This window comes from Vigna angularis, chromosome 3 (assembly GCF_016808095.1).
Source record: "Vigna angularis cultivar LongXiaoDou No.4 chromosome 3, ASM1680809v1, whole genome shotgun sequence".
NCBI lineage: Eukaryota > Viridiplantae > Streptophyta > Magnoliopsida > Fabales > Fabaceae > Vigna > Vigna angularis.
In genome coordinates this window covers 3,375,392-3,389,367 of record NC_068972.1, presented here as the reverse complement: position 1 = coordinate 3,389,367, position 13,976 = coordinate 3,375,392, and the positions used below count along the sequence as shown (strand labels likewise).

At 29.4% G+C, this 13,976-nt stretch overlaps 1 protein-coding gene across 3 annotated transcripts; it reads right to left on the bottom strand.

The window, feature by feature from the left end:
• Nucleotides 1-6,831: 6,831 nt before the first annotated feature.
• Nucleotides 6,832-10,581, bottom strand: LOC108322056 (heavy metal-associated isoprenylated plant protein 20). 3 transcript variants are annotated; one of them, XM_052874859.1, is made up of 6 exons: nucleotides 10,508-10,571; nucleotides 10,071-10,250; nucleotides 9,495-9,720; nucleotides 8,413-8,524; nucleotides 7,733-7,808; nucleotides 6,832-7,374 (listed from the first exon to the last, which is right to left on the bottom strand). In XM_052874859.1, the coding sequence occupies exons 4-6, from the start codon at nucleotides 8,434-8,436 to the stop codon at nucleotides 7,088-7,090; spliced, it is 387 nt and encodes a 128-aa protein (XP_052730819.1). In that variant the 5' UTR covers nucleotides 8,437-8,524; nucleotides 9,495-9,720; nucleotides 10,071-10,250; nucleotides 10,508-10,571; the 3' UTR covers nucleotides 6,832-7,087. The 3 variants fall into 3 exon arrangements, with proteins under 3 accessions (XP_052730819.1, XP_017409497.1, XP_017409496.1); XM_017554008.2 differs by lacking the exon at nucleotides 10,071-10,250 and having other exon boundaries at nucleotides 10,508-10,581; XM_017554007.2 differs by lacking the exons at nucleotides 8,413-8,524; nucleotides 9,495-9,720; nucleotides 10,071-10,250; nucleotides 10,508-10,571 and adding an exon at nucleotides 7,913-8,106.
• Nucleotides 10,582-13,976: the final 3,395 nt, after the last annotated feature.

The window sequence follows — 13,976 nt, the reverse complement described above, 5'->3', positions numbered from 1 at the left end:
CCATCCGAATGCAAATATTGTCACCACTTGTTTGTCACTCATATTCTACAATCATTCCCTGCTATGCATGGATCAATGGTTTTCTATTCATTGCAGCAACAAATGAAATTCCATGTCACATTGTATAGGTCATATCCTCCTATTAATTTAATTTCAGATTTAAACATGTAATTAAGTTTAAAAAAGTTAATTAATTTTGATGAAAAGTCAACTTTGGAATCCATGGTTATGAAGGTGCATAAAAGATATTATGGGCAATAAAAAATTGCACAGTTGTTAAAGTGGAACTACATGATGTGAATGATACATGCAATCTGGTAAAAAAGAATATGAATGACTTGACCTAAGACTGAATTTTGTCACGTGAGAATGGAACCACCCCTTTGTCTCTTCATCATTTGTTTGATCAACTTCTCTATAAGGAATGATGCCATGTACACAAAGGTCAATGGAAGGTCTCAAGATATTTTTGGAGCAACATTGAATCAAAGAAAAAAAAAAGTTTCGGAAATTCCCATCTTCGTCACAGGGACAAAACACCTGTATCATAAAACATTTAAATCTCAAAATCTACTTACAGTATAAATATTTTTATTTAAATATTGCACCAAGAATTAATTTTATTGAAATTAAAGATTAATCTTACTACAAAGAACAGAAATGATGTACAGATGGAGCAGCTAAGTCCAAGTGCACATATTCTCAGGTGACACCAACATTGAAACAAGTGGTTATTGTTAGTATTACTGTACACAGTGTAATTTTTTGGAGCCACAAGAAATTGACTTGCAGATTTTGTGGTTTTAATTATGATTAGCGTTGTAGCATATCTCCTCCAATGGCACTAACAGTTGGGTCAGGGTGATGCAATAGAGGAGACAAGTACTTTAAGACGACAAAAGAGAGAATCTTAGTGGGAAAAGCCTGAAACAGTCTCCACCCTAGCTTACTCGTATTTAAGATCCTAATATTCCATACGTATGCGTCATTGACACTGTGATCCAATTCTCCAAACAGTTTTTTTATTTTTCACATCAAAGTTTTTAAATGCGCACAGCTAAAGTTAATTTACATAGGTCACAGAATCAGTCCTTCTTTAAATAACATTAAATTGAAAAACGAAAAAGAAAAACAAGAACATCGGGTGTGGTGATGAAAAGGTTTCCCAAGGCAGTAGACGAGGTATACGAGGGAGGAAAGAGAATGTTGGGTTGCAAAATTTGAAAAGGTGAGAATTGGTAGAGAGTAGGGTAGGGGTTAAGTGGTGGTATAACTAAGGTGAAAGGTGAAGGAGGGAAAAGCAAAGAAGAAATTGAGTTTTGAACCTTTTGTGGATCCAAATTGTAAGCATAGTTCATGGTTTAAAAGCTATTTATGGTAGGGAGAGGGGAATTTTGAAGTGAAATGAATGAGTTTATTTTTTGGTATTTTGATAGGCTATGATATAGGTCTACCACTGTGAGAGGCATTGGCAGAGGGAGAGAGAAAGTGCACGCAATCACACAAAGGCTGTGAAAAAGTTGGGGGAGTAGAAAAGAGAAGAGAAGAGAAGAAGAGGGTGGGGTTCAGTCACCACTGTAACCTCTTGTTAGGTCATCATTACTTCCTACTCCCAAACACCTGCATCTTCTCCAACACATCAACCTTTTTCCCCTGCTTTTATGTCTTTGCTTCTTAGTTTAAAATTGTCATTACAATTCCAACAGACCATGTTTTGTTACATTATCAAAGGTAACTCTTTTTTGCAGATTAAACAGAACAGCTTTACCATGTTAATTTTTGTGTAATGAATATTATTACACGAGTCGTCTGATGTGGTGGGTTTGTACAGGCTGAGATGAGGTGGGATTTGTATTGTATTGTATCGGATCTGATATGGTTGGTATTTCATATCCAAAAGTCATAAATGGCAACAGTGAGCATGGGGTCCCCCCCTAGTAGCTTTGAATGGGACGTGTCCCATTCTTTTCCTGCAACCCTCTTTTACCATTTTCTTCTCATTTCATGCCAAAAGATATCCACAATTTCACACTGCTAATTTCACTATCATTAGATCTAAACAACAACCTACTTAATCTTCCATCACACGTTTCTCTTATCATGTTTACCTTATTCTCGTAATTTCTTTTTGTATTTCTATATTCAACCACATAAAGTAAGTAACTCATAGCAGAATGTTACAAGACCTTGTGATGATGATTCGTGAAAAAAGAGAACCTTACTACAGTGATAAAGTCCTCGTTTGAATCCATCATTTCGTCAAAGTCCAAGGCTAACTTTTTTTAAAGTACAGTTAAATAGTTTAAATGGGTTGAGGTCAAATTATCTGAAAGAAAATGGCAAAAGTGGTTACAGCAAAAGCATATATTGGCATATTGCACTTTAGCGAAAGTATTTGAGAGTAGAGGAAAATGGTGTGCAAGAAGAAAGAGAAAGAATAAGCCCAAACTCTAACTCCAACGCAAATTTTTGACCCATCAGGCTCTAACTCCAACACAGTTTTATTTTTGCTCTCCCAACAATTACTCCAAACATTAAAATGCTTCACTAACAGACAAAAAGTGAAAGGCAACCCGTGGGTAAGAAATGACCTAAAAATAGTAACTGTAAATTTGTTGGAATCAACTCCACAGAAACTTCAAACCAGTGTTTCTTCATTACTTCAATTTTTGTTATCGTAGACTGCTGCACTACTTTGTCCTTGTTCCACCCAAACAAGCATGTTCCCACTCTACACTCGAACAAGGAACAGTTATCACTATTATAACCACATAGCATGCCTCTCTAATAACACTGCAACACAATACATTCTGAAAACCTACTCTGCCACTCAAACTGCCTTCAAGATATCGACCCAATATAGAACTTCATTGTTAGTTATATCTTCCTCCAACACTGCAATGCATCTTTCACGTAAACGTGCAACTACCATGCTAAAGTCACACCCATCATCTATGTATAATATTGTTAGCTACATTTGAAAAGTAAAAATATGCTCCTCTTGTAAACACTCCATCAATTATGGTATATTCATACCCTATAATAACATTCTTTACGTGTTCTAAATACATTATTTGAAAATTTTGGCTTAATTATTCTTTTAGTGTCCGTAGCTGCACTGATTTTTTGGATTAGCTATTACACTTAACAACTCTAGAGTGAATAAAGATAAAATTGATAAATGTTCTATACTAGTAATATCATATAAATAAATTCAAGATTTATAAATGAAAAGATGACATTGTTATAGAATATAATAATAATTAAACTCAAAAGATGCTACTCATTCCAAAAGCCCAGTGGATGAAAAGTGTGGAGGAAAGTTTGAAGAAAGGAGAATGAGAGGTAGATCCAGAAATTATTAAGATGATAAAAGTTAAAGTCTAGAGTATGTTGGATGAAAAAAAAAAAAGGTATTTATTCTTTACGCACCCCCACAATTTCTTCACCCACCTCCAAATTTTCAAAATAATCAATTTACTCTTTGTAAAAGTGACTTCTCAATTATCTAGAAACTTTTTGGAACAGACTTTCTAAAATTTTTGAAATATCCTTTCCAGAATAGGATTTCCATGATAGATTTTCTGGAATAAGACTTTCATAACATTTTCAAAATGCTTGAAATAAATTTCAAAATAAGTTTTGGAACGAGTTTTCCAAATCAAGCTTTGTAAAATGAATTTTTTTCACAAAGTCTTCTCTCTCTTCTATCTTTCTCTGTAACAGCATTTTTTTTCTCTCTTCTTCTTCCTCTCCAACGACAACAATCATAAAAGTGGTGACAGCAAAGCTGATGTAGTAAAAAAAAGGGTTCTTTTAATCTTCTTAAATTGGATTGGATGTATTTAGTAATTATGGGGTGCAGGAAGAAAAGGAACGAGAAAGTCCATTAGGACTTGTACTAAAAATTAAGTGGGCTTTCTCTTGGCCATTTAAGAGACAACCTAATATTAAACGTGGATAATTCTTCCAATCAAAATTTCATCATTATGTTATCATACACTCCTTTTACTAATCTCAACATCTTTTAGTAGCATTATTTTATTTTATTTCGTTATCACATATAACAATAGAAAAAGCAGAAAATTCAAGAAATTATAATTCAGCTCAATCATCGAACTTAAGACGCTCATTTGCAATATCAATCAAGAAAGAACAAGAATGCTTTGGTTATGGTTGCTGTTCCCCCAAGTGGAAGGTTCCTTTGCCAAATAATAGCCCTCTACTCTTTTTTCAACTATAGGTTTTATGGAAATGGAATATAAACATGGACCCCTTCTCTTTTTGTCCCCTAATCAAAACAAAAAAAAAAGAAAAAAATAACCTAACTTGATAGAGATAGAGCAGTTAATTATTGTATTCATATTTGTTCCTTCATTGTTCCATCTCTATCTCCACATTGGCTGGTAAGAAAGTGCAATCACTCATTATGCATTTGCATTCAATGCAAAACCAAAAAATCTTCTCTACTTGTGGTAACAAAAACCTTTTTGCTTTTATGCTTTTTCAAGAATTTTCTGAGACAAAAAGATAAGTAAGTTTCCTTTGTATCTTATTCCTTGAAGTAAAAGCTACCTTCTTCAAGTGATTTCATACCAAGTAGAAGCCTTGAGTTCATATTATTCATGATTGTGTGAAAAACAAAAACGTAAAGGTTCTAGCTTCTCCATCCCATTGGTATTGGTCTGAAACAATTTCTGATGTAACAAAAACATCTAATTAGCATGAATTATTGATAACCAAATATCCCAATCACATTCACCTTTCAATATATATATATATATACCTATGGAAACCAAATGTATGGTATACATTGTTGGCATAACCATTGTTGATTTTTCACAAATTTAAACATGAGAAATTGATTGAGTGAATTCTATTATGATAAAAGTAATTCTTTATGCTACTGTTACCACATCATAATCCTTTTCCCAAAATTAAAGGGAAAGCAAGATACTTTTGTGTCCACAGTTTGACAAACATTACAACAGTTTCTTTTTTTCTGTTATTCTATTTGAAGGCAAATATATTATTCTATTTCTTTAACAACCATTTTGAGATGTTATAACAAGTAAATTAATCGGATAAAAAGTTAACATGGGTCCTCATTCCGTAATTCTGGGGTTAACCATTTTTCTTGCATTATTTTGATGGATTAGACCTTGCTCTCATCTTTCAACCACCTAAAATAGTGAGATGCAAGTGACACTCTATCTCAAGAACAACTTGTCATTCATTAATGGCATTTGAAAATATATTAAATATGCATAATAGACAAATAAAATATATTTCCAAAGAAAAAGTTAATTTTAGACGTCATGAAATTTAACACACACAAAAATAACTTATTTAGAGTACAGAAATTTACCTTTTACTATTAATTAAATTTAGTATAATGGTTCGTTTTGTAATTAAATTATAATTTTAAGAATACTATGGCTCTATAGCAGTTTACTTTACAAATGAGATAAACTTACTTGAATTAGTTTATTAAGTTAATGAACAATAAAAATATATGAGGTGAGCTCAACAAGGAAAACGAGTTGAACCAAATGCCTTAAGTTTATACAAGTCAATAAAAAAATTGTTCAGACGAGTTTAAGTAAAAGTTTAAATTTAATTTCTAAATGAAAAATAAAATAAATTCGAGTTTAACCTCTTTAACTCGTTATAATTTAATGGACAAAAGAACTAATCTATAATTAATTTTACTTATATTATTGAGTTTACCTTTTGCTAATATTTTTCATAGATTTGTTAAAAACAATACCTTATTTCATATTGTATTTCCTCTTTGAATTAATTCAACTCTCAATAAAAAATCTACAAATAGAAAATACAAACATATTTACATAAAAAAAATGGCATTAAAAGGACTAAACAAAAGTATTTCATACAAATAGTGGTATTCATGTAATATTTTTCTTAAGATGTGTCTGTGCAAGTGTGTAGCAAATAAAAAAACGATGAATAACTGTTTTAAGAAATATTTTATAAAATTGTTTTCATATAAACAATGGTGCTTATATAGTTTTTAACTTTACTTCTACGTGTGTATGCATGTATGTAGGAAATAAAAATAATTTTCTTACAAAAAAGATTACCATTTGAAAGACTGTAAGAAAGTGTTTTCATATAAAAAGACAGTATCTATGTAATTTTAATTTAAGTAGTTAACATCTAATCCAAATATTTATGAATAATTTAGATCATCTGCACTCTTAAATTACAATTTGAAAAACTCGATGAAAAGTGTCTTATTGCTAAAGTAAATTTGTACAACATTTTTCTAATTTATAATAATCTTAATTTTGCGTATACAAAAATTATCATGTAAACAAAATGGTTATATGTTTTTAATTTTGTAAAGCAAGTTTTGATTGTCGCCTTATGTTGAGCTATATTTTATCTTTCGTTATCATAAAACAGTAATTAATTACTTATACTGAAACACAGGTAACTCAGTCATTTTAGATAATTCATAATTAAATTGTGATATATTTTATTTATGTATTTATTAATAGGAATGGAAATAATATTTAAAAATTTGGAGGAATAAAACTAAAATTTATACATAATATAGGGATTAAAAACAGTAATTTTATGAAAATGAAAAGGCTATTTGGATTAAAATAAAAATTCACTAATTTTATATAATTAAAATATATTTAAGCCTACATAAAATTATAAAAACTATTTTCGAACGTCCAATAAAAACGAAAAGTGATAAAGTAATTTGTGAAAACTTATTTTATATAAATTAAAGACAATTAGGTAAGTATGTGAGTAGGAAGTTTTTGTAGTGGATGTAACATTGTTTAAGATATAATATAGGTAAGAAATATAAGATCAGTGATTAAAATTTAAACACAAGTACAGAGCTATGAATGCAGAATTTCCATGTATTCCTCCAAGTTCTATACGAACTTATAAGCAGAACCAAAATTGTAGCCATTAAAGAAACACAACACAGCTAAGAAGAACCTAAAAATAGTCTCCAAGAAACTATATATATATATATATGCAGAGATGAAGCAGTGAAGCATAGGAACTTGCAAGGTAGCTCTGATCTTGTACTGAAAATAGTTTACATGATTAAACATGCATTAGGGTTGTCATCACTGAAGAGAGATGTGAGTTTCTCATCGTTTGGGTTGGGGAATGCTTGTTCAGTGTTTTTCACGTACCCAGATGGTGCCTTCTTGTCATATGCTTGTGCCACGTAGGGATATGCAACCAAGTTGTACTGAATATAAGGCCAAAACTCAGCTATTTTTCCTGTTCCTTGTACTTTCTTTAGGACCTTGTTTCTATCCACGTAACCTGTTACTGTTACCTTACTTTGCTTTCTATTCACCTCTACCTCTTTCACACCTGGATTCATGCTTTTCAAATTAGTTCAACCTCATTATTTTCTCCACTTACCAACACCATTTGAATAAACCAAATTAATTAGCAAACTACCAAAAACCTTTTTATGATACAGGACAAAATTTAGATATGTACTACTGTTCTTTCTTTCATCTCGATATTTTACATGATAAAGATTTGCAGTAAATATTAGTATTGTTTATCAGATAAAACTGTGATAAACTTAAAAAAGTAATCTATGAGATTTGCAGTGTATATGCTGATTTACCACGACAGAAGGTGAAAATAGTAAGAATAGTAAGGTATTGCTTGAAAAATTTAAAACTGAGAGTGATTGATTATAAAGAAGAAAGATACCAACCTGACATGTTGGAAACAGAATTGCGAACTCTTCTTTCACAGCCATCACAGTCCATTTTCACTTTGATTTCAACTGTCTGCAAGACAAAAGGGTTGAAAAGGAAAATAAAATCAGAATTTGCTTGAGACTACAACCACCATGAAACACATACACAAACATGGTTTAGGAGGTCATGAAAACCTGCATTGGTTTGCGTTTCTTTTTTGGGGTGGAAACTGAGAAGTAGTCAGAAAGGAAATCAAGAGCACCCATTTTCTTGGTTCTTTTTTAGCACAAAAAATGAATGGAGAACTAAAACAGAAGTTTGAACAGGACAGAGAGAGAGAGAAAGAGAGATGAAGTGAAAGCAAATTAAAGAGTGAGGGAGGGAAGAGGCTTTATTTATAACAATATTTTGGGATACCAAATTGTGCATTTAAAAGGGTCTCTCCTTAATATATGCATTACTTGTGGTAAAGTTGAATGTATAAAATAAAGTTAGATAAGGACATTTGTCTGTAATTATGTTTTGTCTTCATAAATATGTGACCAAATAGCCACTTGACTTGATGGTGAATAGACAAAATTATTGAATGCAGACAGTAAGTTATTTGATAATGACAGGGCTAAAATATTTATCATGAAGCCGCACTCTAGCTGCTATCTTTTGCTCAAACAAACACATTTTTTCAACTTTTAACCTTCTTTTCAATGTTCTGCACCATCTTGTACTGGCTAGCTTTTTCACAACGATTTGACTTCAGGCTGCATGACTCCCCTGAAACTTCATTTAAAACTCCTTTCTTTGAGCCACTGATTCACACAAAGAAGCCAACATTTTCAACAAAAATATGTTTATTTTATCAAAAATATCTTTCAATAGACAATAAGGAACCAGTTTGTACTTTTAAATGTGGACATTATCAGAAGACAGCTAATAGTAAAATTATTAGTAAGATATCAAAACTGAAAAATAGTTGAGCATCTTCTCCACTCAAACAAGTATAACTAAAGAAAACAACTTAATCACTAATTTCATTACAGTCATAGAAAACATCTCCATTAATGCGATGGATCTTTTGTCCTTTATTTTTGGTGGAAATGATGGTGATGGATCGTTTAATTTGAATGTCAATGTTTCTGTCTTAACAGTGGAGAACTGTGGAAAATCTATCATATCTATATATAAAACAGTTACATGGACATGGCCAATTTTGAAGTGTCAATGTTGTTATCTAAACAGTGGCAACCCATTACAAATTCATGCTTATCTCCCTCTCTCTCACTCTTTCTCTATCTCTCTCTGTATACTTTTTAACAAACAAATTGTTTGAAAGATCTATACATGTATATATAACAGATAGTAACTTTCATAAATTAAGCTTTCTACCACAACTTGGTTGTGTTGCATTTTGCATGCATGAATGAGATGCAAAGTGAGTATAAGTTTTCTAGCTCAAGCTAGCTGAGCAACAGAGTTTGTTGATTTTACACTCAACGCGCATAGTGAGTTGTAATCATGCCAACAGCTTCCAGAATAATAGAAAACCCTGAAAATTAAACTGTGTGAAACTAATTTGATTTTTTGGTGTTTTTCTGGAATGTTGAATCTTCCACATGACAGCAAATAAAGAAAATAAATAGAAGTTGGGGTTTGCATCAGAAGAAGCCAAAGGGCTTTCAAATCAAAGAGTTGAAGTGTACATGCATGGTGTTATTTACTTGTTAACCTACTACACCTGTGACTCTTGTAAAATTTAATTGGATGGGTCCATTTTCATACATTATTCAAACGTATACATCCACAGATCAAAGGAAGTGAGAGAAAAAGAGAATGGAATGATAGAATTTGCATGTCCATGTATTCATTTTGCTCTGAGTCTCCTGGGGCCTCCATTATTGTCCATGGTCACCATCCTTATCCGTACATGTTTCTCTTGTCTAGGATCAACCATTGCTACTTCCTCTCCTAAGCTCTAGACTTTTCCTTCAAATCAATCAACCATAACCTACATCAAAATTGTACAGTTATTTCTCCACTATTTCAATTTCATACTTAAAACCTCCATTTATGTACAATTTACTGTCTATTAAGCTCCTTCCTTCTTGTTTTTTTTACTATAATAGTACAATTTTATGATATACCTCGATCCCGTGCATTTGTTGCTATTTTAAGCTTTTTAGAACAGTTTAGTCATTTATAAAGTAAGAAAAGCTAAATTATTCTAAGAGAAACGAACCAAAGCGAACTTAACCGAACTGAACAAAGACAAACCAAACCGAACTGAACCGAACCGAACCAAGTCTAGCTGAGTCAAACTGAACCTAGCCGAGCCAAATCTAGCCGAGTCGAGCATACCTGAGCCAAGCCTAGCCGAACCGAGCCAAGTTGAATCGAGTTGAACAGAATCGAGCCAAACTAAACTGAATCGAGCCGAACCAAGTCAAATCGAACCGAAACAAACCAAACCAAGCCGATTTGCACCGAATTGAACCAAGCCCACCCGAGCCAGTCGAACCGAATAGAATCGAACAAAGCCTAGTCGAGTCGAGCCAAACCGATTCGGTTATGTTCTTTTAGGGTAATTTAGCTTCTCTTGCTTGATAGATGACTAAAATAGCTTCAAATGCATATGAACTTCTATTTGCTCATACAAACACAAGTATGATTAAGGTACACCGTTATGACTTGATCAGTAGAAAATCTTATAAAAGACTAAACTTCACATGCAAAACAAAAAGGATTAGCATGCAGGGAAGAAGCAACATATCCAAAAAGATGAGCAGAAAATCAACCTACTCTATTTGAGGAACTGATCGGTTAGACTTGAAGATCTCACCGTCATCTCACTATGGCGGTTTCTGATCTTCAAACACATAAACCAAGACCAATAACTTTTAGAAAGAAATTAAATAATTCTAGAAATGGTACTCATTTATCTCTTTTCCAATTCTTAAATTTCGGTTTACATGTGATATATAATTAAACATTGACTTTTGCTTTATGTTACATAGAAGAGATATCCAAAATCACATACTAATTTTTCTTTCAATTTGATTTCGTTGATTTATTTTGTTAATTTTGTCGTATTTTTATTATTGGTATTATGGATATTAAAATATTAATAGTACGTAAAACGATAATATATATATATATATATATATATATATATAATTAATAAAAAAAATAATGTAATAATAATTTTTAAATTAGATCGTCTAAAAATTATTATCTTATTTTAATTTTCTATATTTCTCTTTGGCTAAATATTATCCTCTCTTTTTCTTACCTATGCATTTGTTGTTCTTTTTTATCGTCAAACATAATACAAAAGTCGTGCTTTCACGCTGTACATGATCAAATATATTACATTTAAATCTTGATTTTAAATGAAAGGATTTATAAGGTTATACACTTTTTCATATATTAAGTATTTAGTATTTTATCACTTTGAATATTTTTTTAAGCATCAACATTTAAATTAATTTTAAATCTTAAATTTTACCATAATATTTTCATAAAAAAATTTACAGAGGTTTTTTTGTTCATAATTCTTAAAAAAATAAGTTTGCTTATAAATTAAAATTAGTTTATACATGAGTTAATTGGTAAAAGGCATTTGTTTTTTTTTTTAAATATGGTTTTAAAATTATTTATAAATCATTGTTAAAATATTAATAACTTTTTATTCCTATGTTGAAAGAGAAATTTTCTCCCCTAATTATATAATTTTTTTAGGGAGGTTTCTCAAACCCCTAAGGCATATAGGTAGCAAAAGTTAAGCAAATATCAGGTTTGTTGGCAATTGCTTCCTGCACCCAGTCAATTGCTTCTTGCACCCCAACAAATTTCAAAAATTACCATTTTACTTTTGTAAAAATGATTTTATGGATTATTAATTTCAGAGCATATTGTAAAAGTGAATTTAAATTTTAATTTTTTAGAATAAAAATAAATTTTCGTTTTGGAAAATTACTTCTAAATTGTACAAATCGGATAAAGGGTAAAAACGGAACTTTATTCATATAGGGATTCAAGGGAAATGTTTGGTGGTGCGGAAAGAAACTACCCATCCGATGTATTCTAAGGCCCACGAGTAAATAATCTACCTATCTAGGGCCCGGCCCAGTGCAGGAGCATTGTCATCATATTAATACGAATAAGACCTATGTAAGTATATTATTAATTTAAATAAGCATAGTCATAATTTTTAGTTATTATAGTTACGTACATATTTATACTATAAATTATTTTAATAGATTATTAGTTTGAATATTCAAATATAATATTTTCTTGAATGAGATGATAATTGATAATTTGTTAATCACTGTCATGTTTATTTTAAAATTAACTTGAGTAAAAGAATATTTTAATCTTGAAAAAATCACATTACTATTCCCCTGATATATTTAGCATTTGCATCAGTTGGGTTGATATAAAACTAAATAGTCATTATACTATTTTTCAATATTTTTATTAAATTATTTCCTAACATATAAAAAAATACTAAATTATTCTTATAACTTAACCATTAATGTCATACTACTTTCACACTTTTATTCTATAACTATTGTTTTCTTTACCATGGTTATTCTAAAGTATTAGAAACCAATCTTTAAATTTTATAATTTGATGATAACATAATATCATTACTAATTTCATATTAAATTTACTTTTAAAATTATATTTAATGATAAAATTATCTTTATTAAAAAAATTTACTGAACATCAAATATAAACATCAATTATGTTGTAATCAGTTAATTTATTATGAACGCTTTAGTAACTCTTTAATAATATTTTTTGCCTTTTATTTTATTACAGTTTTCTTTTAATAACAATGAGAAGAATAAATATTTAAATAAGAAAATTACTTATAGAAATAAAATATTTTTTTACTATTAAATAAAAACACATTAACATTTATAATTTTTATTTGAAATAATTTAAAAAAATATTTTCATTATTTCTTTCTTCAACAAATTTTTATTATCACATTATTTAGTAACTACTTTTTTTCTTTGTTTTTTTTATTTTTTTGTTTGATTCTGATTCTAATTAGTTTTAAACCCATGTTTAGATGCATGTTTGTATTGATTTGTGTGTATATTAAATAAAAATAAGAGATTGAGAGAAAAAATAATAAATATTGTTAAATTTATAATTAAGTTTTGAATAAAATTAACCTTAAAAATAATTTTTAGTTTAGAAAGTTAATTTGTTTATAAAAATATAAACAGTAAAATTTGTAAAAATAGTATAAAAGATAAAATAAGTAAAAGATAAAATCTGAATAAATTCTTTAAAAGTATAAATGATGTGGATGTACATGTCAAGTTTACTCCTTAAAAATATAAATTAGTGTATAAATAGACTTATGTAATATGGATTGTTACACTTGTATAATCAATGCATTGACAAAATCATCAATATGTATTATTAAATTCGTCTAATTAATATATGAGCACATTTGTTTAATGTGTATTGTTAGAATTGTTTAATTAGTATATGGACAAACTTATAATGTATATTATAAAACTAACGTAATCATGAAATAACCAGAGTCGTCTAATGAGCATTAATACATTAATCTAATATGTGTATGAACAAACATGTATAATGTATATTGTTAGATTGATGTAATCAATGCATGAACAAAATCGTCTATTATGTGTTGCAAGAACCACTAATCAATGTATGGACATACTCAAGTAACATATATTATTAAACTCATGTAATCAATGTATGAAATGATTCATATAATATTTGTTAATATAACTCATATAATATGTATTGTTAGATCTGTGTAATGTTTTTTTGTTTGATGTGTATTATTAGATTCATCTAAATGGTAAATGAACAAACTCATATAATTTATGTGTTGAAAGACTTGTCTAATGTATATTGCTAGAGTCGTCTAATAAATATATAAATGATTCCTTTAATGTGTATTGTTAAACTATTTAATTAATACATTGACAGTTTCATCTAATATTTTTTTTTCTCATCTAATTAATATATTAATAAACTTGTATAATAATTTTTGTTATTCTTATCTAAGTCTAATAAATGAAATGAGTTTTCTAGATTTTTTTGTTATACTTGTCTTTATGCATATATAACAGTGAAATAAATATAAATTAAAAATTAAAAAAAATAAAAAAATAGAGAAAAGGTAAAATAAATTTCATATATAATAAAATAAATACAACTAAAAAAGAAATAAAAAATATTAAATGATTAAAAAGTTAACTTTTAAAACAA

Bases quoted from the DNA above. Each gene is read 5' to 3' on its own strand.
- LOC108322056 (XM_017554007.2), bottom strand. From the start codon at position 7,984: ATGGGTGCTCTTGATTTCCTTTCTGACTACTTCTCAGTTTCCACCCCA. The intron at 7,809-7,912 runs GTTTTCATGACC...TTTGTCTTGCAG, and splicing joins AGAAACGCAAACCAATGCAG to ACAGTTGAAATCAAAGTGAA. The intron at 7,375-7,732 runs GTTGGTATCTTT...GCATGAATCCAG, and splicing joins TTCTGTTTCCAACATGTCAG to GTGTGAAAGAGGTAGAGGTG.